The sequence below is a fragment of the Chanodichthys erythropterus genome, chromosome 10 (genome assembly GCF_024489055.1).
Source record: "Chanodichthys erythropterus isolate Z2021 chromosome 10, ASM2448905v1, whole genome shotgun sequence".
Classification (NCBI taxonomy): Eukaryota; Metazoa; Chordata; class Actinopteri; order Cypriniformes; family Xenocyprididae; genus Chanodichthys; species Chanodichthys erythropterus.
Genome location: NC_090230.1, coordinates 8,180,001 through 8,205,000, shown reverse-complemented (window position 1 = coordinate 8,205,000; position 25,000 = coordinate 8,180,001). Strand labels below are relative to the sequence as shown.

Genomic DNA, 25,000 nt, shown 5'->3' with positions numbered 1-25,000 from the left:
GGAAGAAAAAAGCTGCTCTTCAACAGAAAGAGAACTTGCCTGTGAGCACCTTTATAACTTTCACATTTCTTGTTCTTTTAGTACACAAATTTAGTTTGTGACGCACATACTTTCTCTCATTCTCTGTCTCTTCCGCTTCCAGCAGCCATCTGAGGGGCAGAGCTCTCAGCCCATCGGCCCTTCTAGGGTTGCCGCTGTTGGGCCGTACATCCAGACCACTCCAGCTCCTCCAGTTCCTCCCAGGCAGGAGATTCTGGTGAAGCCTGCTTATCCCGATGGCACAGCCACTCTTCCCAAACCCCTCCCTAAACCGACCACAAGTGCGTGTATATATATCTGAAATTTATATATATATATATATATATATATATATACCATCATACCTCTCCCAGCTCTATTTGTTTTTGTATCTACCTATTGCACCAATAACCCCTTATTCATCTTTTCCTACTTCTATTGCTAGGTATTGGTTTCTTGACAAGTAAGATCTCCAAGGTGTCAGATTTGTTTTCCAATACAGAAACCAACAGTAGCACCCATGTCCACTCCTCCACCCTTCCCCGTATGACCAGTCACGGATCTCAGGAAAAAGGTATAGTGCACATCCCTCTCCAACCTTTAAAAACCTGCATTCAGACTCAAGCCATTGGTTGAGCCAGAAGTTGACATGTCAGACCGCTTAAACAAACAAAGCAATGTTTTGATAGCGCCACAGTGTTTAAACGCTTCGGGAAGTTAACCATGAATGGCTTACTTGAAGTTGTCTCTCCATTAAACTGGGATAAGCAAAACTACACACTTCACCTTTTATATAAAACCATAGACAAACCTGTAGACAATGTTTTACTCCAGTGAGAAATATTAATGTTTAAATTTCAGAAGTGGTGATTAAGCTGTTTTCTTGAATATCTGTTGTAGATTCTGAGGCAGATTTGAGACCACCACCATTGCCCTTACGCAAGAACCAGAGTAGTGAGGACCTCTTGAGGGATGCCCAGGTACTGCAATGAGTGTCTAAATTTAACAGTTTTCAGAGATTTGCAAAAAATGAATGCCAAGATATTATGTAGTAAATAAACATTTATGTCTGTTCAATCATAGTCTGCAGGTAGAACATTTGGGAAGGTTCCACCTCCTGTACCCAGCAAGCCCAAACCTGCTCTACCAGGCCAGTCCACCTTCAGTAAACCTCCTTACAGCACAGGCACCTTCCCTGGCAAAGCCAGAACAGCCAATCAGAAACCCCCAATGCCCCTTCCATCCCACAACAACACCTTACCCCTACCTCTGCCCCCTAAACCGGACACCTTACCTGCTGCAACAGTACGTCCTTTCACATCAGATACTTTAGCAGGGAAAGAAACCTCCACCACCACCACACTCCACAAGCCTCAGACGGTGGCAGCTAGCTCCATCTACTCCATGTACACCCAACAGAGCACTCTTGGGAAGGGTTACCAAGGGCAAAGTACACTGACCCGTTCACAGCCTCGATGTAAGTACCATTACTACACCAGTAACCCCTAACAAATTTAGAGGTATCTTGTGATTGAAATTGATAAGTATCTATTTCAGAAGATGTAATGTTATACTGGCAAATCAACAAAAGCACACAGAATCAACTTCGAAGAAGATACTGACTAATTTAATCTAGTATTAAAGTAACGGTTCACCCAAAACCAACAATTCTGCCATCATTTACTCATCATTATAAACACTAATTTTGTTGTCAAACTGTAATAACAGGATTTTTTTGCTTAAAATCAATGATTTATTTCTTAAGTTTAAAATCTTTCTTTAGTTCAGTTTAAAGTTCTTCAGGGTATAAACAAATTAAGAAAAAAATATTTATTACAGCCTCTGATTTGGATGTAGTACTTAAACCAGGCTGCTTAATTATTACAACAGAAAGTATGTTGGACATGTTTTTGACCAAATTTCACTTAGATATTGGGGAAATTCCAAATGGCATTTTGTGCCCTTGAATGACACTGCAGCAAGTGGACATGATACTGCTCTGCTGCACTGTATTCCTAAGTATTGATGTTTATTCATTTTTTTAGCAGACACCAGATGGAGATACAGTATGCAAGTTGGAATAAATTTGAAAATTGAATTAAAGACAAGGAGACAGTATTTGGCACAAAAGTTTTATTTGGCACAACATTCTTAACAGCTGTACACATTCATTATGCGTATACATTAGTATAGTGTGTACAGTGTGATGTGTGCTTTTAGGGTGTGCCGAAATTGTACATATGAGAGTAATGCTTTGTCCAGAGTGAGTAGGGCTCATAGTGATGCTCTCTTTTCACAAAGAGAGGGAAAGTATTCATTTCTTTGTTACATAACTTTGTAGTCATTTGGTTGCAGCTTTAGTTTGCATATCTTTAAAAACTAGGAGCACATAGGCAAATTGCTCTGTCTGCAAAGGTACACTTTGTGGCTCAGACACGGAAACAAATATTAAATGAGGATATAGTCATAAAGTACCCTTGGATTGGTTAGATTCTAGCTCAGGAATATAAATAGCAATTGACACCCAGCATGTTTATTATGTGTGTTTTTATAAAGTACTTGATCCTCACTCCTTTCCTCTCACAGTATACGGTAAACCAGTCATCCCATCCAGTGGGGGGCAGCAGTCCCTTATTCAGGACAGTAGTCATCTTGAGAAAACTGGAGGTCTAGATGGTGACCAAGTGGACCAGGGCAACAATATGGCCCTTGGATCCTCTTCTGTTGAGGGCCAGGAGGCAGAACGTGTTCCCCGGCCCCTCAGCCCAACCAAACTTCTCCCGTTTCTCTCAAATTCCCATCGGCTCCAGAGCGACGTTGACTTGGAGGCCCTGAGGAAGAGACTGCACCATGCGCCCAGGCCTCTTAAAAAGCGTGGCTCCATTACAGAATCCGAGGGTCCCGGTGGACCCAACATCCAGAAGCTCCTCTACCAGAAGACCACGTTGGCGGCCATGGAGACCACCATCACCCCAGCTGCCTTCTTTCAGACAGAAGGCGAGGATGGATGCAGGCCGGTAGCTGATGAGGGCACTAGACTTCAGGAAGGACACCATGATACTACGATACCCGAGTGTGAGAGAGAGGAGGAAGATCTGATGCCTCCACCACTTCCACCTCGATTGCCTATCCTGGATGACAGCACCATTTCCAGCACTGGACCAAAGGAATCACAGCTGAAGGAAGAACAGGAAGTCTATGGCCCGGCTGCTCCAGAGCCTTATGTTGAGGAGTACCCACCTTACCCTCCGCCTCCATATCCCAGCATGACAGAGCAAGAGGGACCGGGGGAGGACAGCATCAATATGAAGGCTCCAGAGGTCACAGGACAGGTCACACTACCACCGGTAGGTACCACTATATTCCCTAAACTAAAGGCACAACCATATAGAGTACTGAAGAGATGTTCGCACTGACAGTGAATTGCAGCTTCCCAAGTGGCCCAAAGATTTAATTTCAATTTCAGAGTTGTTGATTTAAGGCAACATGAGTTGAGGCAACAAAGTTGCTGTTTTTTTGGTTTGTTTTTTTTCAAACCAGTTAAAGAGTTAGTTCACCCAAAAATGAAGTGAAGTGTGTAGTTTTGCTTATCCCAGTTTAATGGAGAGACAACTTCAAGTAAGCCATTCATGGTTAACTTCCCGAAGCGTTTAAACACTGTGGCGCTATCAAAACATTGCTTTGTTTGTCATTTATTACTCACCCTCATGCCGTTCCACACCCGTAAGACCTTTGCTAATCTTCGGAACGCAAATTAAAATATTTTTGTTGAAATCCGATGACTCAGTGAGGCCTCCATAGGGAGCAATTTCCTCTCTCAAGATCCATAAAGGTACTAAAGACATATTTAAATCAGTTCATGTGAGTACAGTGGTTGAATATTAATATTATAAAGCAATGAGAATATTTTTACTGCACAGATTTCAAAACACTGCTTCAGGAAGCTTCGGAGTGTTATGACTCAGTGTGTCGAATCAGCGGTTCGCATCACCAAAATCACGTGATTTCAGCAGTTTGGCGGTCTGGCGGATTCATCTCCTGATTAAAGTTGAGGAAGTTGACCTCCTAGTAACTGTCCTTACAGTGATTTTGCCACCTCCAGTGTTTTTTGCTGTCAGTGTGAACCTTAACAGTCATGTTTTTACCAGTCAGGAAACTTTAACTGATTTGGGCGTTATGATCTGTGAACCTCAGTGTTTTCCAGCTCTGATCCTAGAGTACACCCAGCAATCAAACACACTTAATTCAACTCATCAATTCAATAGTAAAGACTCAGAGGTCTCAAATGGGTGTGTCAGATAAGGTAGACATCCAAAATGTGTACTGTTGGGAGTACCCCAGCGGCAAGGTTGGTCTTGATGGATAGGTCAAAATTGAATATCTTTTTTGCTGTGCTAAGGTGTGCAGGCATTTCAGCAAAGTCAGGTACTGACTCAACACTAAGCAGTCCATTACAGTCGAATGCTCTGCGCAAAAGAGCCTGTATTATGTAGGGAGTCCTGAGTGACAAAAGGTTCCATAGAAGATGCATCATGGTCACAAAAGTGGATGCCTGCTGATGTATAAAATGACAAATAGGACACCCTGTTGGCCTTAATTTGTGTTTCCATGAAGTGCATGAGACCCTAGGGTGTCCCTTTTGTCATTTTATGAATCAACAAGCTCCAGTTTCTGCCAATCTCATGTTAATCTCGAGTACCTAATAGAGTAGTAGTACATCCTTCATATCTCCAAAAAGTCTTTAGTTTAATCATATTTATAAAAGATACATACGCTGTACCGAGTAATTCCAAAAACAGCCGAGCGCCTGGAGGCGTGTGGTGTGAGCGGAGCTAGAGTGACGATCTGTCACGAGCACACGCAGCTTTTGCGTAACAATTGTCTTCAAGCTATCAATGATCAGCTAAACAACTGTATTTAAACACACGCAATACACCATCGCATTATCCATGGATAACTTTTGAATCACTATAATGAATATAGCGTATGAATGATAAATAATGAATTTATTAATTCACTGCGTTCGTGTTGTTAACATTATATGCACTTAGGTGCCTATTGCCAACAAAACAGACATTTAAAGCAATTTTACTCACCACCTGCTGATCCCGACTAATGTCCGGGATCATTACCGCTCTGACCGCTCCATCTTTCAGTTTCAAACGATCTGTAAATCCAGCGTTGAACTGGACCTTGTTTATGAAACCATAAGCGCCGATCCTGAGGGCTCGAGCAGCCACGGAAAAACACGAGATATTCTCCATTCATTTTAACCAATAAAAATGTTATTGCAACTATCAGTTTCTATGGTTATTTTAATAACAAATATCGAGAGCGCATCAGTGTAATGCGTGAGCACAAAACTCTCAGCTCCACTAGGTTCTTTGGGAAGCAAGGTTATCTTTCCCTCACAACCAAAAACACACTTCTTTGGTGACATTGTCGCTTCCGACCATTTCAGTAAACCCGAATGCGCGTTGATGGGCGTGCTTTTGCTCTCTCGCTCTGTTTGACGTGTGCCCGCACACTCTTCCCGGAGAAGTGCCCGTACAAGGAATTCCGCCCCCGATGACGTCACTCAGACCAATATTTTGAAAAAAAAAAATTTGAAACCTGTGACGATTTTGGGACAGAAATACTCCGTCATACATCCAACTCATGTTTTGAAACTTTGGCCATGTTTAGCATGAGAATCCAACTCTTTAACAGTGTAAATAAGTCAGAATACATGAAATAGCATTATTCCCCCCCCCCATGAAATAGCATTATTCCCTCTTAAGGGAAGAGGGCAATATTTAGGATAGGTTCCTTGTCTTTATAGAAAACTCTATAAAAGCACTCTAACTTTTTAGCCTACAGATTTGAGTCAAGTATGGCTACATTTACAAAAAGAGGGAGAGACAGAGAGAGGGTAAAGACAAGTCAGGTCAGTAGAGATTCCATTCAAACCATCCATTCTGGGCTGTTGCTTAGCAACTAGCCACACTAAGATTCTGAGCACTCCACCGCAGATCTCATTAAACATTTAAATGGAGCAGAAGTGGCAACTAGTGACCCTCAATGGGCTTTTAATATGTGGAATAAAAGAATAGTTCATGTCTGGCTAACACCTTGTGTTATTACTTCATGTCCAAGAACTTTACCAATTACTTTATGAAGAAATGCATAAATTATACAATACAGAATTTCTTTCTAGTATAGACCTTATTTGGCAGAGAAACAAGTGCACAGACATATTTAGAATATTGTCTTTGAACTTCTGTTTTTGCGGTAGCTCTGTATATTTCAATGGCATCGCTGTCTAAGAGTAATTAGCTAGTGAAGTGGCTTTACTTAATGTAGAGTTTACGAAAGTTATCATTGAGCATTGTAATGTTTGAAGCGGATGTCATAACAGATGTCAGTAGACCGGGAAGACTTTAAAATGAGAGGTTCATTCATAAATCTATAAGATCTTACCTTCAGGCTGTGGAAATACAAACCAGAAGACCGAAGACAACGAACACAGTGCTGAAAAGGGGCGGGGCTACATAAGGTGTATGAATAACCAAATATCTATCCATCCACCCCCTCTTGTGTTTCTCAGGGTAAAAGAACAAATCTGCGTAAGACAGGCTCGGAGCGCATCAACCACGGGATGCGTGTGCGCTTTAACCCCCTTGCCCTCCTGCTGGACTCCTCTTTAGAGGGCGAGTACGACCTCGTCCAGAGGATCATATATGAGGTGAGGAATAGACCAAGATCAATTGCATACTTGGTCCACTAGTAAGCAATATAACAATTAGACATATATATTGCAGGTTAGCATTCAAGTCTGTATGTCATATCCAGGTGGACGACCCCAGTTTGCCCAATGATGAGGGCATCACTGCTCTGCACAATGCTGTGTGTGCTGGACACACAGAAATTGTAAAGTTCCTGGTGCAGTTTGGAGTGAACTCGAATGCCGCAGACAGCGATGGATGGTGCGTAAACAACATTTATGAGCACAGGATAATTCTGTCCATAGTTTTAATGCAACAAATTGAAACATCTTTTTCTGTTAGGACTCCCCTGCACTGCGCTGCTTCTTGTAATAACGTGCAAGTGTGTAAGTTCCTGGTGGAATCGGGAGCTGCCGTGTATGCCACAACCTACAGCGACATGCAGACGGCGGCAGACAAGTGCGAGGAGATGGAAGAAGGATATGCTCAATGCTCTCAGTTTCTCTATGGTGAGAAACCAGTGCTCCCATTATGAAACATAGGACTTCTTTTAGCTCGACTGGTATTGCAGTAAATCTGTAACATTGAGGTGTTTTTCCACAGGTGTGCAGGAGAAGATGGGCATAATGAACAGGGGTGTTGTTTATGCCCTGTGGGACTATGATGCAGAGAGCCCAGATGAGTTGTCCTTTAAAGAAGGAGACTGCCTGACTGTCCTACGACGTGAGGACAGTGAAGAAACAGAGTGGTGGTGGGCAAGATGTGCCGACAATGAGGGCTACATACCTCGCAATCTTCTCGGGGTAAGGAAATGCCTTTGTTTTTTGCATCTGCATGCATCTGGGTCAATGATATGTTGCTCATTTTGAAAAACTTGTCTGCCAAATCTTCAAACCACAAAATCAGTAAGGTATACCCAACATGCAGAAAGTAAATTTGTGTAAATTATAATTGTATAAGGTAGGAGGGTCCCTTGTAGCACAGACATGAGAAATATGTCTATAAAAACCTTTAAGAGTCTATTTTTTGTTTATTTGACGTTAAATGCATTATACAAGTCACAGCACATTTTAGATGTTAAAAATATAGTCTGGAAAATACGGTATAGCATATTATTTTGCGGACCCCATGGGCTATTGGTCACCGTACCCCAAGGGTTCTTCTACCACTTTGAGAACCGCTGGTATAATGAATATTTCAGCACTTTTTTTTAACTCTATAGTTACACTACTTGACACTGAAGAGTCATTAAATAAAAAAAAATTGTCAAAAAATGGTATAAATGTTTTTTAAAAATGTATTAATACTAGGGCTGTCAAAATAACGTGTTAATTTTGATTCATTAATCTGAGAAAAATAACGCGTTAAAAAATATAATGCAGATTAATCTATTCTGTATTGACCTTTGAACCTGAAGCTGTTCTAGCCACCATTCGACTGTAAAATGGAGGCCACACAACGGGTCAATGTCCGCTAATGTCCAATTCGTGACCTATTGACTCATTTGAACAGATTCATTTTAATGAATCATGACAACAACTGATCTGTCCACACGGTCTATAATGAATCATTTACTCTAACAACTCTGAAATGAGAACATAAGTGTTCTTACCCCATTTAGCAAGAGTGGTTAGTAAAATTAGCCTTAATAATCCACAATAGTTTCAGGTTATTTAAATGACAATGTGTAGTAAATTAGGCCTACCTATAAAATCAGTTAGTTTAGACTGGAGTGAGGTGAAACCAGAACAAAGCAAGTTGTTGTTAGCTAGGTGCATTCAAATGTATATGGTACAAAATTATATTATTAGTTAATATAACTTCTATATTCTACTTTTTAATACTTTTAGCAAAAAAGCATCTTACAAAGCTATAAAATCACTATTTTTTATTTATTTTTTTTTTTGCAAAGAGGGCAAGAAAGAATTACAGTGAGAGTGGCGGGTAATTTATTGTTAGTATCGGATCATGTGGGCCATTTTTGCCCCAGGAAAAACCCTGCATTGATTTATTTGAATTGAACTATTTAATACTTTCACAGCAAAAATTATGTATGCGATTAATTTAGATTAATTAATCACAGAGTATGTAATTAATTAGATTAAAATTTTTGGTTTGGGATTGACAGCCCTATAATATACCAATATAAATAAAGAGTACATTTCTACGAACACATTCTGAACCAGATTTCTCTGTATCTCAGACATCCTTACATCCTTGATACATTTGCTGATATTTGTTTTTTCTTCTGTAGCTATACCCCAGAATTAAGCCCAGACAGAGGAGCCTTGCGTAAAAGGTCCAAATCAGCACTGATGTGCCTGACGTTTCCAGAGACGCATCATTTCAACAGTCGCTTAGTTCTGCAGAGCAAAATGAAGTTCTGAAGATGACCGCATCACATTTACATTGTGAAAAAATAAGAATAGTTTCATGTTTGTAAGGCTTTGGTAGAACAGGTAGACTAATTAGATGCACATTTCAAGCAGGTTCAAGCATGTATAGTTAAGTGAAAGAAGAATTTCTGAATGGTACAGATGCATTAATAGTCATCTGAGTATTATATCTCATATGAAGGATGTCAGATTTAGTGGTAAATTTTCATCTGAAATTTTCTGTATTCACAAATGCTGATTTGTTTCACAAAGTGCAAAACAAATAGCATTCATCTTTTGAAGGTAAAATAAGAGTTTTATATAATATTTTTTTCTTTTTTATTTTATTCATAATGCCATGTTACATAAACCTCTTATGGTGCTTGCTGCTACGCTACAACAGTGTGTTCTGTGAACAATTAACAATTTATTGCGCAAAGACAGCTTTCATTTATCATAATAAAACTTGTCAAAACTCGTGACTTGCTGTTTTTTGTATTCTTCCCCCACTTGGTTCCTATAGAAATGTTTTGTCCCTAACGTGGTATGATTTTAAATCATCTATACTGATATGCTGATAAGAGCTGTTTTTACTACTATTTACCATTCCATGTCTTTAATAAAATAAAATAATCACAAACAACAAAAGGTTTCCACAATATACCATTAATTCTTTATTACATAGGAACTGAAAGCAAAGCAATAGATATCTAGTCAGGTGTGCAGGCATTCGAAGCCTTAATTCAGAAATACATGAAATGAAGATACATCCCAAACATAACAAGGTTAACCAGCTGCACTTTAGACAATATTATTATTTGTGTAAGCACAACATGCACTGTTGACCAATAGCTGAATTTATGAAAGAAATTGGGCCTCATTTATGAAACGCAAGCAGAACGAATTTCTTGTTTGTAAAACCATTCTTGACACATCATTCATCTGAAAATCTATGCAAGAATGGTTTTACTTGTATTCTGCTTAAGTTTCATGAACGATGCCAAATATTCAATATTGTTAAATGAAATGAGCTTTTATACATTAGCGGTCACATTATTAGTCCAGTAACTTCAAATGGTCACTCATTTACATCTAATATCAATACATTCAATGTTTTAATAATTGCACAGTATCTCAAATAAAACTGCACAGGGGAATGAGACACACAACACAATCGTTATCTAGGTTCCTGTGCATGCTCAAGACGAATACCGGACACACAAAGCTGCCTTAATTTTTCAGTTAACCCTGCAAGCAGGACCGTCCCAAGCATTGTGGGCGCTTGTGTTCGCTGCGGGGCCCAGTGCGGTCACACCAGTTGCACCACCCTAAGGACGGCACTGCCTGTAAGCCATCTGAAATGACCTAAACCATGCTTTTATTTGCTTACAAACATCCGTGCAATATGCACAATTTGTTTGGAATCATATCAATGAAGATAAATTTATAATTACGCACAATGTAATCAGGATTATTAAAACCCATTCATGCCTGACTGATCCTACAACCCTAGAGCTCCCTTTCAGTTAACTCTTCTGTCCTGAAGATGGGGGGGTATTCCATCATACCAACAAACGCACTGAAAAGAAACTAAATTACATGAACAAAAACAAGGCTGTAGTCATTCAATTCAATTGGAATTGGTGCATTTTGTTTCATTACCACATTAAAGGGATGGTTCACCCGAAAATGAAAATTATCCCATGATTTATTCACCCTCAAGCTATTCTAGGTGTATATGACTATCTTCTTTCAGACAAACACAGTCGTAGTTATATCCTGGCTCTTCCACACTTTTTAATGGCAGTGAAAGGGGGGTGCCCAAAAAAAATGCATCCATCCATCATAAAAAATAATCCATATGGTTCTAGGGGTTAATAAAGGCCTTCTGAAGTGAAGCGATGGGTTTTTGTAAGAAGAATCCATATTTAAATCTTTAACTATAATAACTAGCTTCCGGCAGATGGCCATACACATCGATTTGCAGCAGAAGAGTAACCCCTGACCCGACACGACTTAATGACAAACACAGAAGAAGAAAAAAAACGCTCACAAATTAGAAGTATAAAATGATACATTTTTAAGAGAAATGTCGGTGGATTTCGATATAAAAGAAGAGGAGCTCGAGTTTGTTGCACAGCCCTATTTGTTTATACCACGAGAGGCTTCTAAGCTTGATGAAGCTAGTTATTTTAGTTTATAAAGTTTAAAATATTAATATTTTTCTTACAAAAACCCATTGCTTCGCTTCAGAAGGCCTTTATTAACCACCTTGAGCTTTAGGGATGCATTTTTTAGGGCTTCAAAATCTCACCCCCCATTCACTACCATTATAAATCTTGGAAGAGCCAGGATATTTTATAATATAATTACGACTGTGAAAGAAGATAGTCATATACACCTAGGATGGTTTGAGGTTAAAGGTGCTCTAAGTGATGTCATGCGTTTTTAGGCCAAAACATTTTTTGTCACATACAGCAAACATCTCCTCACTATCCGCTAGCTGCCTGTCCCCTGAACACACTGTAAAAAAAACGCGGTCTCTGTAGTCGCCACAAGCTCCAAAAACGGCAATAAAAAAAAACTGGTGCAGCCTGGACCATGAATCATAATAAACATGCTCCAGCCAATAACCGACAAGAATGATTTTAAATGCGTGTTCATGACTGTTTCAGGAAGAATGTAGGGGATGGGGAGGAGGAGGAGGAGGGAGGGTCTAGCTATAGCCTCTGTTTTGTTTGACAACACTTCGAACATCAACAGAAAGTTACTCCACCCAGGATCACTTAGAGCACCTTTAAGTAAATCATGGGATAATTTTCATTTGTAGGATTTCATTTCTATCCCTTTAAGTTTGTTACAACATATCAAATAGACTGTACTTTTGTCTGTTTTCATTTGCGACTCTGATTACAGCTAGCTTCATACTGTAAGATAATGGCCACAATTCTTCCATTCAAGACCATTTTTGGGAATCATTCAATATTTTAATTGGGCAAAATTGTCAGACTTTGATCACTTAATGTAATCACACCAATGCTTACTAATTGCCTTTCCAACAAAATTTTCGCCTCCAACAAAGTTCTGGCAGTGTCCAATATTTTGCCACATCATTACAACAGCTCTTACAAGCAGGCAACAGGACAACTGGAATCAAACTCTGCACTACAATATTGTACACTTTGACAAGCAACAACCATAAAGGACCATAAAAATCATAGTGTGAGCTCAGATTAAAGCCCAGAGTATACTTGGGTTTTACTTGTAGACTATTATGAAATTTACATCACGTGCACTGTATGCACACAGCCTGATTTTTCTGTGTAGCACGGGGGTGGATCCGTGATGTTTGGGCTGCAATATCCCTACTGTGCTTGATGGGTGCATCACTGCAAGGATTACTGGACCTAATGGTTCAAACATTGTACCCTGAAGGGGGTGGCATGTATAAGCATGACAATGCACCAAAACACACAGCAAGACTTGTGACAGAATTGTTTGAATGAACATGAAAGTGAAGCTGAACACCTTCCATGGCCTGTGCACAGACAACAGATCTAAATATTTTTGAGCTAGTTTTTTTTTTTTTGAGGGGGTTAAGAGATACCTGACAAAATCTAGTTTAAAAAAGTACAACATTTTTATTTGGTCAGAACAAAAAATAGCGCACACTCTGCCAGTGCGTTCCCAACAAAACTGAATTATACTTTGGGTTTAAGGTCTACACTAAGATTCTTGCTTCCAACCTTTCTGCGTAAATCTTTGTTTAAAAAAAGAATCAAATTCAAAGTGTGCACCAGATTTACTGTACGTATTTAATACTACAGAGGATCCGAAGAAGTAATACTAATGCTGACAAAACTAATTTTCCGATGTTACGATTGTTCTCCTATCTATAATGCAGTCTGCAGACAGGAGTTTTTCCTGCAGAAATCTGCTCCAGATACCCAACTTAGCGACTTGAAATCCCACATGCTTCACTCAAGGTCAGCCAGCTTTAATGTAAGGTGTGCGAAAATAGGAGAGGGTTCCAAGCACCATTACACCTAGCAGACATAAAGTCTAATCATTAAATCACTGTACCACAACCCCCCAAATGTCACAGGAACCGAGAGCATTTACACACAGGCAAATCTGCAATTAATATAGGCAAATCTACAATCTGAGTGGAAATAAAAGGTGCATGATAAAACTAGGGGATGCAAACTCAAGGCAAGGACAGGAAGTGACTGCAGCTGCAATCAAATGTCCTTTTTTGACTTATGGTCTCACTCCTGCCATGTCTAACTGTGGTTCTGGTTGCGGTTCTGATCAGGCACGTGGTTCTGGGTGGAGGGTAGGAGGTGCGTCACGTGTCCAATGCCTTTGGTCACCCCCTCTCTAAAGAGCAGTTTGGCTCCCACGCGCAAGTATTCGGGGTGCTTCAAGAATCTGAAACACACTACGGCTCTCTCTCCTGTCCGCAGCTCCTCCTAGAGGACAAATACACACATATACATGTGATGATATGCAAACACTCTTCAGAACACTGTTTGTGTTCCACAGAAAAATGAAAGTCAACTAGGTTTGTAAAGACATGATTCTTTTAACGCAGGGATGAGCAACATCGGTCCTGGAGTGGCCTGCAAGGTTAGCAAAAAAAAAGTAATGCCTGTTTTTTTTTAAAGGTGCCCTAGAACTTTTTTTAAAAAGCTGTAATATAAGTCTAAGGTGTCCCCTGAATGTGTCTGTGAAGTTTCAGCTCAAAATTTTTTAGTTTTTTAATTTTTTTTAATTCATTTTTTTAACTGCCTATTTTGGGGCATCATTATAAATGAGCCGATTCAGGGCTACTGGCCCTTTAATTCTCCTGCTCCACACCCACTTTAACAGTGCATAAACAAATTTTACACAGCTAATATAACCCTCAAATGGATCTTTACAAAGTATTCGTCATGCATGTGGCATGCATGCGTCGGATTATGTGAGTATTGTATACTGTTATATTGTTAACATTGATTCTGAATGGATTTGAGGCTGTGCTCTGTGGCTAATGGCTAATGCTACACTGTTGGAGAGATTTATAAAGAATGAAGTTGTGTTTATGAATTATACAGACTACAAGTGTTTAATAATGAAAATAGCGACGGCTCTTGTCTCTGTGAATACAGTAAGAAACAATGGTAACTTTAACCACATTTAACAGTACATTAGCAACATGCTAACGAACCATTTAGAAAGACAATTTACAAAATATCACTAAAAATATCATGTTATCAATGATCTTGTCAGTTATTATTGCTCCATCTGCCATTTTTTGCTATTGTTCTTGCTTGCTTACCTAGTCTGTTGATTCAGCTCTGCACGGATCCAGACATTAATACAGGCTGTCCTTGTCTAATGCCTTTCATAATGTTGGGAACATGGGCTGGCATATGCAAATCTTAGGGGGCGTACACCCCGACTGTTACATAACAGTCGGTGTTATGTTGAGATTCGCCTGTTCTTCGGAGGTCTTTTAAACAAATGAGATTTATATAAGAAGGAGGAAACAATGGAGTTTGAGACTCACTGTATGTCATTTCCATGTACTGAAATCTTGTTATTCAACTATGCCAAGATAAATTCAATTTTTCATTCGAGGGCACCTTTAATGGATATCAATAGAGGCTTCACTACAATAAACTTCTCATTCTTTTCTATTGTATCCACAAACAATGATTGACTATCACGAAATTCAATGACGTCAAGGCTGTAATGTAATTGGTTATCAAGGCACACATGATCCAAGTCAGCCATTATGCTTTCTCTAATGGTAGAGCCACAGACCCTCATATCTCCCAAAAATAACACCAACACCATCTCTGCTAAGGCTACAGGCAGGTGAGTTTTTCATCAGGGTTGGAGCTAAACCTGACCAAAGTTGCCCATCCCTGCTTTAATATCAGAAAGCAAAAATCCACACCTTCCCAAGGAGGCACTCCACAGTGGCAGTCTGCCTCACGTTCCCCACATGCACTGTGACCTGGAAACCACGGCGGAAAGTCTTGGCGTGGAACAGGAGGACAATGGCGGCCTCAAACTGCCAGCAAATTGTAGGGTTCATTTTAGGACTCACCATGACCATGCCCTAAAAACACAAACACTCATTAAAAAAGAAAGTAAGAAAGACATTGTAAAAATATGGCTATGTAAAGTCTTTTCTCCTATTGCTCTCATTTGTGACCTTTCTCAGTAAAGAGCGATCGAAGTTCCCAAGCGCAAGCGTGGCAGCCTGTCCGGCTCTCAGCACGCGGCAGCCAGAGCGATTCCTGTGAATACTGCACACCTTCAACCTCAGGAACCTCCCATCATCGGTAGGACCCACAACCAGTCGGTCTCCTTCACGACACACACCACTGCGTGTGAATGCAAAGTCAATTATCAACTAGAAAATGAAAGTTGGTCAAAACAAATTGAATATTGATTGGCTTGAAAAAGCCTTGAAGTGTGAAGGTTATATGGGCCTTAAGTTGCGGTCACATTGGCCATGGTTTGTCAGATTTTTGATAATGAAATCCAGTAATTTCAATAGGAATCCATGCGATCTGGGATTTCACATGAGGAGATTTAAGTTGGTCGCACACCTCCTATTACGTTATCGTCACTGACCAATGGTAGTACGAAGGTGTTTTGCAGCTGAAGCAAGCCGTTTCGAACTTCCAAAAAGAACACAAAACGAACTTCGTTTTGGCCTGATTTTGTTCGAAATGACGTCAGTTCGCTCTTCGATTTCGTTTGAAGTATACCGGGGCCTTTAGGTAGTTGTTTTGTGGTAGTGGTTGTTAGGGTGTTGCTATGGTGTTCATTTCCATTTTGCATGTTCTGACAACAAGCGAGTCTTGTTAAACGTCGCTGAATTCAATGAACGAGCTCCGGTGGGCACATAGGAATCAAACAGATGGAACGCAGTAGAATAGGAGCACAATAATTTTGACTAAAATACACATTTTAAAACACAGTTGCTTCAAAGTTAGGGTTGCTAAGGTGGTGCTAGGGTTTAATAAGTTGTTGCTAGTGCATTGTTAAGTGGTTGCTCCAAAGTAATTAAACAGACAGACAAGACAAGATTGACACAACAACTGTGGACTGACCTGTACAGTGTTCCACCAACCACTGTCCCTACGTCAGGAACACTGTAAATCTCATCCACCTGTAAGAACACATCAATTTGACATTAAAGTGACATCTAGAAATAAGACAACATATGCATGTTGGTTAGAGTGTGAGTGTACCTGGAACTCCGTGAGCTGCTGCATGAGCTCCTCTTGCTCTTTGCTGTTGCTCAGAGGAGGAAGAATGTTGAAAAAGACCTTCAAAAGGTCCAGATTCTCCCCAGATACACTGGAGAGGGTGAAGATGGGCGTCACACTGTGAGGAGAGAGACACACCATTACACACACACATATACAAACTAGTGTGGTGAGCAACTGTCAGCAGTAGGGTAGTTTGTAAGGTACTCATTTTTACATACTTAAATCTTAAAGGTACAACTCCAAAAACAGCCTGTTTAACTGTAAGGCTCAGAAAGAAGGTTAAAGTGGTCAGGAAAAAATAGGCTACGTTTATAAGTGCAATAAACACGTATAATAACCTCTCTCTTCTCATACACAAAATACCTGGAGGATTGTGCGAACTGCTGTGCAGCAGTGACAGCATCATCAGGGTTGGCCACCACCATGGGGACCTTGTTGCAACCGGGCTGTTTGAGCACTCTCTCCAGCTGACGGACTGTTTTCTCCACTGTGCTTTTTCCACAGAGGTCCACTTTACTCACCACGATGAATATGGGCACCTTCAGCGCCATCGCCAAACCCAGATGCTCCCTAGTTGTGCCAGCTGAGAGAATTTTAAAGAATGAGAATAATGTTGTGATACAAAATTTGTTCAAAGTAGAGCTGGTTGATCTGGGTGGTTTCGGGGTGGTTTAATGATTTATAATTTGATGTAAAAAAATCTAAAAGTATCAAAGTTTCCACAAAAAAAGAAATGTTTCTTGAGCAGCAAATCAGCATTTTAGAATGATTTCTGAAGGATCATGTGACACTGAAGACTGGAGTAATGATGCTGAAAATTTTGATTTGCATCACAGGAATATTACATTTTAATTTTTGTATTTTTGATCATATCGGCTACAGTAAATACAGTCTTGGTAAGCATAAGAAACTTCTTTAAAGAACATTATAAAAATGTACCAACCCAAAACTTTTCAACAGTAGTGTACATATTTGATTAAAAATATATATTTTATAATAAAAAAATATATTTTATAATAAAAAAATATATTTTATAATAAATATTAAATTATAATATTGAATTTATTGCAAATATTTAATATAATTTGCCCAACTTTAATGGTTTTTAACTTTTAATGGCTTATTCATTAAATCTTTTTTTAAATCAATATAAGTATATAAATACTAACCAATGCCAGTATTGGCTCCCACCACCAGCATGGCAAAGTCTGGACAGTAGCTTGTCAAGCCAAATATGGTGGTTTTCAAGTACTTATAATGACCAGCGAGATCAATAAATGTGATCATCTTAGAAGAGCTCTCACAAATCTCCTCTGCTGTACGGGAGTCACTGTAGTTCACGACCTAAAAGATTATTATTACAATTATTTCTCAAACCAACATACAGTACATATATGCTAGCAAGTAGGGTGTTGTTGGTTTAAATCCCAGTTAAAGCTCTATTGAAAAAATGCACCAGAAATGAAAATATACTTGTGGGTTTTAAATATTTGTCTCACCTCTCCTTTGCTGTTGAAGCCAAGGATCTCAAAACTGATGCTGGACGTGCGTCCGGTTTGAATCTCATGCAGGTGTCTAAAGAGGTTGAGTCTTGCCCTACCACGTCCGTTATCCAGCTCGCCTTGTGTCAACACCCCTAGCAGAGTTGACTTCCCTGAGTCCACGTTACCCAGAACAGCCACACGAAGATCCAGGAACTACACACAACAATTTGATAATGCAGAATACATTATTACATGACACCGTTTTCAACTAAAAACTGAAAACTTTTTATGCATTTTGGCAGTTCATTTAAACGACAACAGCATTTTGGGGGCCTAGAATGCAAACTGTTGAAAAAGGGGTGCAAGTTTTTAAAAAAGATTCAGTTTTCGTTTCTCTGTAAAATACAAAAACGTGAATGTGTGAGAATGGTGATATCATGTGTGAGAATGGTGACAGACACAATGGATATGTTGATTTTGGACTCATTTCAATCGGGAGCATCCACTGTAAGAAGTGCCATTTTCTACGATCTATGCATGTTTCATGAAGTTATAAGCGAAACGGTCACGTGAAAACTACATTTTATTTTAGTTTGTTCCTGTGTTTCTGTGTTATGTGTCGCAACTCCATATCAACCCATGATCAACGCATTGGATTATGTTGATTTTGGACTCATTTCAATCGGGAGAATCTGCTGTAAATAATGATGTGCACAATCAATGATTTTTCACAATCGCAACATGTTTCATGAAGTTATGAACAAAAACGTGACATAAATGCCTAATCCGTATGTTATTTACATATGGGTATGCATAGTTTCATGTACAAAAACTCGCTCACATTTAGTCTAAGCCCAAAACAATTATTCTTGTTGTATTCTACTTCATGAGACCTTTCAAATGACATATGACACCTGATTATCTGAGCTGTATGATGTTTTTGACACATTGCAATACAAAAAGTATTTAATAAATTATAAAAACATTTTTTTTTTCTTATTTATCAGCAAATAACTCATCACCACTTAGGAGTTAATCGAATTAGCTACATTCGATTGTAAAGCTTTCAAATGACACCTATTTTGTGTTGATCAAGGTAGCATTTTGAAAAATATAATTAATAATTTTTTTCGTAACTAGGTGGCGCCTGAAAGAGGTACACTCCGGTTTAGAGGGACTACTCAGCACTCGTTAACCCTTTGAGCGGTACGGTCCCACATATGGGATTTTTATTTCATTGCCCCTGGGCGTACGGTACCACATATGGGATTTCGAACTTTCAGCGACGTCACATAACTGCCAGATTCAAACTGTGCTTTCGCGCTTTGGCTGCGAGACGGACGCGCGCAGCTCTTGTCATATATCACAGCTATGCAGTGTTTTCAGGCACATAATGTTTCTTTTAAGGTTTCAGACATTTAAATATGCATAAGCACCATTAAAACAATACATTAAGCGTTTATAATTTACACATTGATGTCCGACATCAGTGGAAGCAGCAATAACAAATATAATTTGGCGACATTTATTCATATCAGACACACATAATGGGCCTAAGTGACTATAAAGTTTACTCTATTATTCTTCCAGTTCACCAGCCACTTACTTGCATATGAAGAGTTTGGTTCCAAAACGCGATAAACGCCATTTTCAAAAAATTTGAGTTTCCGCCAAAATCAGTATTGTATCTGGTCGGTATTGAAAAGTCATTTATTAATTTTGCGCAAAATGCGATATCCGTTGTGTTATTCTGTCATGTTTTCTCCCTTTCTTTCCAAAACGCGACAAACGCCAGTCTCACTTCTCTGCAGAACGCGATATATCCGCTCAACCAATCACAGCGCACCATTCCATGCACTGTAAACAGTAATGGCGGCGCTCTGAATACACCCCGCATCCTTTATCTACTTTGTACTTTGTGATCAACAAAAACAGAAAAATGAATAATTTCGATGAACATTGCTGAACCTGTGGTGCTTTCTGCGGTGGGGAAGAAACGCAAGCCATCGAAATCATTTACGTGAGGAGATTAAGAAGGCGAGGCACTCGAGTCGGGAGGAGGAAAAATGCCGGCTGTTGCTTGTTTCACGACAGCATCAAACTTCTATCACGCTCCCTAAACTGAACTGTTTATTTTAACCATGCGGTGACGCCAGATACGCCTTGATCGGTAATGACAAACAGAGACATAATTCATTTATAAGATTAACAAGATGACTCGTTGAATTCATTTTGGGAGCGACGAATGAATGTATTTTTAGTCAAATGCATGTACATACGATTAGTATTGACAAAGTTCAGAGGCTGTCATATATGTGAATTAACTTACTTTCAATATGAAAAATAACTTTTATATTGATGGATTAAGTGCATTTTGAAAAAAACAAAAAAACGTGTCATGCATTTATTGCATTTTGGGGAAAAAATAATAAATTTTTATAATAAACCTTTGAAAATCAAAATCTAGATTTGAATTTTTAATGTTTTTATAACCAAAAGATGCTATGTGAAAGTTTGAAACAGAAAAGAGTGGTTTTCATTTTGCCAATTTCTTGGTAAAGAAAACACCTTTTTACTCAAATTAATCAAAATGGATTTATAGCGTTTTGGAACCAAACTCTTCATATATTTCGGAAGAAAATTATGAATTAACCTGCTGTAAATCCGACTGACAGGACTCTTGTGAACTGCAGCGCAAACTAAGATGGCGGCGCCCATCTCGCATTACAGATCAAGATAAAGATAATTTATAAAGGTTTTAAAACGACAAAGCACACTCACTTACACATATTTGAGAATCGGAATATCAGATAGTTGATGACATGGTAAGCAATTTTGCGAATATTTTAAATAAAAAAGGAAAAACTAAATAATAGCGATCCATCTGTCATTCAGTGTTATTGTTGCTGCATTCAGCGCTCGTGACACGCAAGACGCGTCGCTATGGAAACATTAAAGGCGAACGTTCTAAAATAACGGTCGCCTTAAAAAAACTCACTCTGGGGGGACAGTTAGAATATTTTAAACTCACGATCGAAAGGGTTAAGAGTTTATCAAAAAAGCTGAGTTTCTAAGCTTTAAAATGATTGGTAATTTGATTATGAATTTTTTCAAGGGTGGTGGTGTACCGCCGGTGGTACACTTTGGGTTTAAAGGGTTAACTAAAATGAACTAACAATGAGCAGTATATTTTTACAGCATTTATTAGTCTAATGTTGGTGTATACAAATGTTTAAGTTCATGTTAGTTCACAGTGCATTAACTAATGTTAACATCTTATAAATAACCACTGGTATGATTGTAAAGCACTGCGGTGTACAGTAGTACGAAAGAAAGTGCTATAATATAAATGCCTCATTCATTAATGTATTCATTCAACTATATTAGTAAATGTTGAGATTAACATAAGTTAAAAATTAATAAAAACTGTAGAAGTATTGTTATATGTGTTGCTCATGTTAAAGCGGAACTCAGTAAGATTTGCGAAGCTCCCCCTACAGGTTCCTTCAGTGAATCACACTGTCGTAATTAGTGCAGCTCTGGACTACAACACTCACCAGCGCAGTAGTTTTGCAAATACAGTACAAGAAATCTCGATGGAGGTGGGTAATTTTCGAAATTGTCTTATAAAGTCATAATATACATTGTTTTTGAATTACCGTAAAGCATTTTGTCACTCTCGCTTGAACGTGAACATGAGGCGAGATTGTGTCGGGGCGGCGCAGCTCAACTTGCAAGTGCTGTTTTTTGGCGTAGACGTGCCAGAGGGGGTTAGTGCTCGCCTCAAACACACCACTACAAGTCAATTAACCATCGTAATGACTTAGAAAACTATTTATCAAGGTAAAAAAAAGTTGCTTAGTTCTGCTTTAAAGGGTTAGTTCACCCAAAAATGAAAATAATGTCATTAATTACTCACCCTCAAGTTGTCCCATACCTGTAAGACTTTCATTCATCTTCGGAACACAAATTAAGTTATTTTTGATAAAAACTGATGGCTCAGTGAGGCTTCCATTGCCAACAATGACATTTCCTTTTTTAATGCCCAGAAAGCTAATAAAAACATATTTAAATCAGTTCATGTGACTACAGTGGTTCAACTTTAATATTATAAAGCGACTAGAATATTTTTTTGTGCACCAAAAATAACAGTAATAATAATAAATAGTAATAAAAATAATAGTGACTTTATTCCACAATATCTATTGATGGGCGATTTCAAAACACTGCTTCATGAAGCTTCAAAGCTTTACGAATCTTGTTTCAAATCAGTGGTTCGAAGCACGTATCAAACTGCCAGAGTCACGTGAACTATTGAAGTTTCAAAATACTTATGATGTAACAAAGCCTTGTTTACTGAAATCATGGGATTTTGGCGCTCTGAACCACTGATTCGAAACAAATGATTTCTAAAGTCTTGACGCTTCATGAAGCAGTGTTTTGAAATCGCCCATCACTGGCGAATACATTGTAGAATAAAGTCACTATTTTGTTATTTTTGGCACACAAAAAAATTCTCGTTGCTTTATAATATTAAAGTTGAACCACTGTAGTCACATGAACTGTTTTAAATATGTTTTTATTAGCTTTCTGGGCACTGAAAAAGGGAATGTTATTGCTGGAGATGCAGGCCTCACTGAGCCATCGGATTTCATCAAAAATATCTTAATTTGTGTTCTGAAGATGAACCAAGGTCTTACGGATGTGGAACAACATGAGGGTGAGTCATTAATGACAGAATTTTCATTTTTGGGTGAACTAACCCTTTAAGTAATGTAGTTAACTAATGTTAACAAAAGAGACCTAAATTGTAAAGTGTTACCATGTTATTTGAAAATGATCAATTTTTTATTTTAATATTTTTTAATTAAAAAAAATTAAATCTTTAGTAAATCTTTTATTTAGTATTTTTTAATAAATAATAAAAGATTATTTTATTCCAATAAGTTATTTATTTATTAATTTATTATCTAAAATTTAAAACATTTTATAAAATTTTATTCAGGAATTTCAGGTCATTGTATGTGCGAGCTACATTTTTGAAATGTCATATGAGTAAAATTACAACAAACACAATTCATAATGGAAATTAAATGGAAACTATATGAGGCATCACAAGCTAACCTGCTGGTCATCTGGAACTTTCCTCACAAGAACTTCTGCAATTTTCCGTCGAGCTCTGTCGCAGTCCACCTCCCTCTCTCTCAGGAGTGTGATATCAGCTCCAACCCTGCGCAGAGTCACAACATGCTTATAAGCCATTTCTTACACATTGACATTAAAGAATTAAGGGGCCATATTATGCACTTTAACAAAGTCTTGATTTTGTTTTTGGGGTCTACTAGAATAGGTTTACTTGCTTGAATGTTCAAAAAACACATTACTTTTCCACATATTTGTCATTGTTGCAGCACCTCTCTTCCCAGTCTGTCAGTAACGCTCTGTTTAGTTCCTGTCTCTATGAAGCCCCTGCTTCTGAAAATGCAGTGTTCTCTGTCATTCTTTCTTATCAACAACATAAAGTGCATTAAATATTACATTATGTCAGGGTAATATTTTATTTGTTTACCTGCATGTCATGAGGCCATTAACCAAATATAATCTAATTAAAGACACTTCATTTTTTGGAATCTGATACCAAAATCCAGATTACATGTAATCATTTACTACCCAGCATTGCGTATTCATTCCCTGAAGAAAAATCAAGACTTCAATGGAGGTGTTTCAGGGAGTTCAGAAACAGTGAGCACTGATATAGAGAATAACTCCACTTGGAGCGACTTTGTAACTTTGCAGACCACTGTCATGCTCAAACTGCAACATTACACACTAAAGAAAGCATAATAGGTCCTTTTTAACTAATTGGATGACAAATTGAACACATACTTTTCGGCCATTCTGCGAAGAGTCTTAAGCGATGCTTTCATATCTTCCTCTGTAAGTCCAACCAGCAGACCATTATCCTCAACCCCAATCTGATACACCGCCTCCCCCCGGCCCTCCTGCAGTCGCCATTTCAACTGCGTGGCCAAGTGTTCAAAGCGATACTGCGTGGGGTTTACCAGCTTCAACTGGGTGAAAAAAGACAGGATGAATATGCTGTATTGGATGAACTGGGATGATATAAATCAAAACAATTACAAGTTGAACTTCAATTTCACTTAATCAGATTGTGATTGTAGGGTTTGTGTACCTTGTATTCAATGTTTCCCTCTTCAGCCTAAAAACATGAAGATATTTGGGGGGAAAAATATTCAATTAAATAAAAATATAAATACATTATTGCAAAAGTAAGTCCTAAAAACAAAATTCTGAAATGAATAATAAATGCATAAAATGCATTTATTTGGCACTGCATTAACATAAAAAGCGTTTTATAACTTATTTTTTTATATCTTTATTTAGATCTAATAAACTATTATCTAACAAAATGTAAATTTCTGTTCTCGCCTAAAAAAATGTAACGTTACATTTTGGACTGTGAATTCTCTGTGAAGGTCTTAGCCTTCTCTAACCAACTAAAATCATACAATTGTTAGTATTACTCCAGTAAATTAGTATTCACTAGCCTAAATGTCACCAAAAAGAAAACAAAATGTAAAAGAAAAAAGAAAAAACTGAAAACTTCTTAATTTATTATGATTTTACAGTAGCATAACTGTACGATATTTTGGCGAAAGTTGTGCATTTAAAATATCAGTATTTCGCGAGCAGCATAACACATTGTTGCTCTTATAAATATCCTAATTAAGTATAATGTAAAAAAGGGACTGTTATACACGAAATTCTATTGTGTTTATTGATATACACAGTATCATCTCCGCTGGCTAATGGTTAGCATCCGCGAACATACATCTACTTACCTCCGGTGGTAGAAACGGCGGAGGCTCGTTGGCCTTCTTGCCCCTCCGTCGCTTCCCTCTTTTGCCTCTTCTCGTCCGGGATTTCTTCTTTGGTGCGTTTTCTTTCCCGCATTCCGCTGAATTCTGCGGGCTGCTCGGTTTCGCTGCAGACTTGATGCTGCAATGGTTTGCAACCTGCACATCCATAGCTCCCTCGCATATAAGGGAGATTTAAAAGGCTACAGTTATGAACTAAAATTGCAATATATGTATCTTTAAAAATGCGTTTCTCTGCTATAAACA

At 38.5% G+C, this 25,000-nt stretch overlaps 2 protein-coding genes across 3 annotated transcripts in view; one reads left to right on the top strand and one right to left on the bottom strand.

Annotated features, from left to right (window-relative positions):
• The window catches only part of tp53bp2b (tumor protein p53 binding protein, 2b), a 32,591-nt gene extending 23,038 nt beyond the window's left edge, over positions 1-9,553 (top strand). The window contains exons 8-18 of one of the 2 annotated variants that reach the window (XM_067398556.1): positions 1-41; positions 146-320; positions 464-592; positions 919-998; positions 1,102-1,495; positions 2,605-3,365; positions 6,605-6,742; positions 6,850-6,983; positions 7,065-7,231; positions 7,326-7,525; positions 8,977-9,553. The exon at positions 1-41 is cut by the window's left edge and continues 124 nt beyond it. In XM_067398556.1, coding sequence (XP_067254657.1) covers positions 1-41; positions 146-320; positions 464-592; positions 919-998; positions 1,102-1,495; positions 2,605-3,365; positions 6,605-6,742; positions 6,850-6,983; positions 7,065-7,231; positions 7,326-7,525; positions 8,977-9,018 — 2,261 coding nt within the window. In that variant the 3' untranslated portion in view covers positions 9,019-9,553. Of the gene's footprint in view, positions 42-142; positions 321-463; positions 593-918; positions 999-1,101; positions 1,496-2,604; positions 3,366-6,604; positions 6,743-6,849; positions 6,984-7,064; positions 7,232-7,325; positions 7,526-8,976 lie in introns of both variants that reach the window. The other variant, XM_067398555.1, reaches the window with a different exon arrangement.
• A 260-nt stretch (positions 9,554-9,813) lies between these two features.
• gtpbp2b (GTP binding protein 2b) overlaps positions 9,814-25,000 on the bottom strand; it is a 15,256-nt gene continuing 69 nt past the window's right edge. The window contains exons 1-12 of the mRNA XM_067398554.1: positions 24,719-25,000; positions 24,049-24,075; positions 23,742-23,926; positions 22,980-23,085; positions 17,871-18,068; positions 17,541-17,715; positions 16,735-16,954; positions 16,351-16,486; positions 16,210-16,268; positions 15,303-15,474; positions 15,042-15,206; positions 9,814-13,569 (exon numbers count right to left, since the gene is read on the bottom strand). The exon at positions 24,719-25,000 is cut by the window's right edge and continues 69 nt beyond it. Of these exons, the coding sequence (XP_067254655.1) occupies positions 13,381-13,569; positions 15,042-15,206; positions 15,303-15,474; positions 16,210-16,268; positions 16,351-16,486; positions 16,735-16,954; positions 17,541-17,715; positions 17,871-18,068; positions 22,980-23,085; positions 23,742-23,926; positions 24,049-24,075; positions 24,719-24,904 (1,818 nt within the window). The 5' untranslated portion in view covers positions 24,905-25,000 and the 3' untranslated portion in view covers positions 9,814-13,380. The remainder of the gene's footprint in view (positions 13,570-15,041; positions 15,207-15,302; positions 15,475-16,209; positions 16,269-16,350; positions 16,487-16,734; positions 16,955-17,540; positions 17,716-17,870; positions 18,069-22,979; positions 23,086-23,741; positions 23,927-24,048; positions 24,076-24,718) is intronic.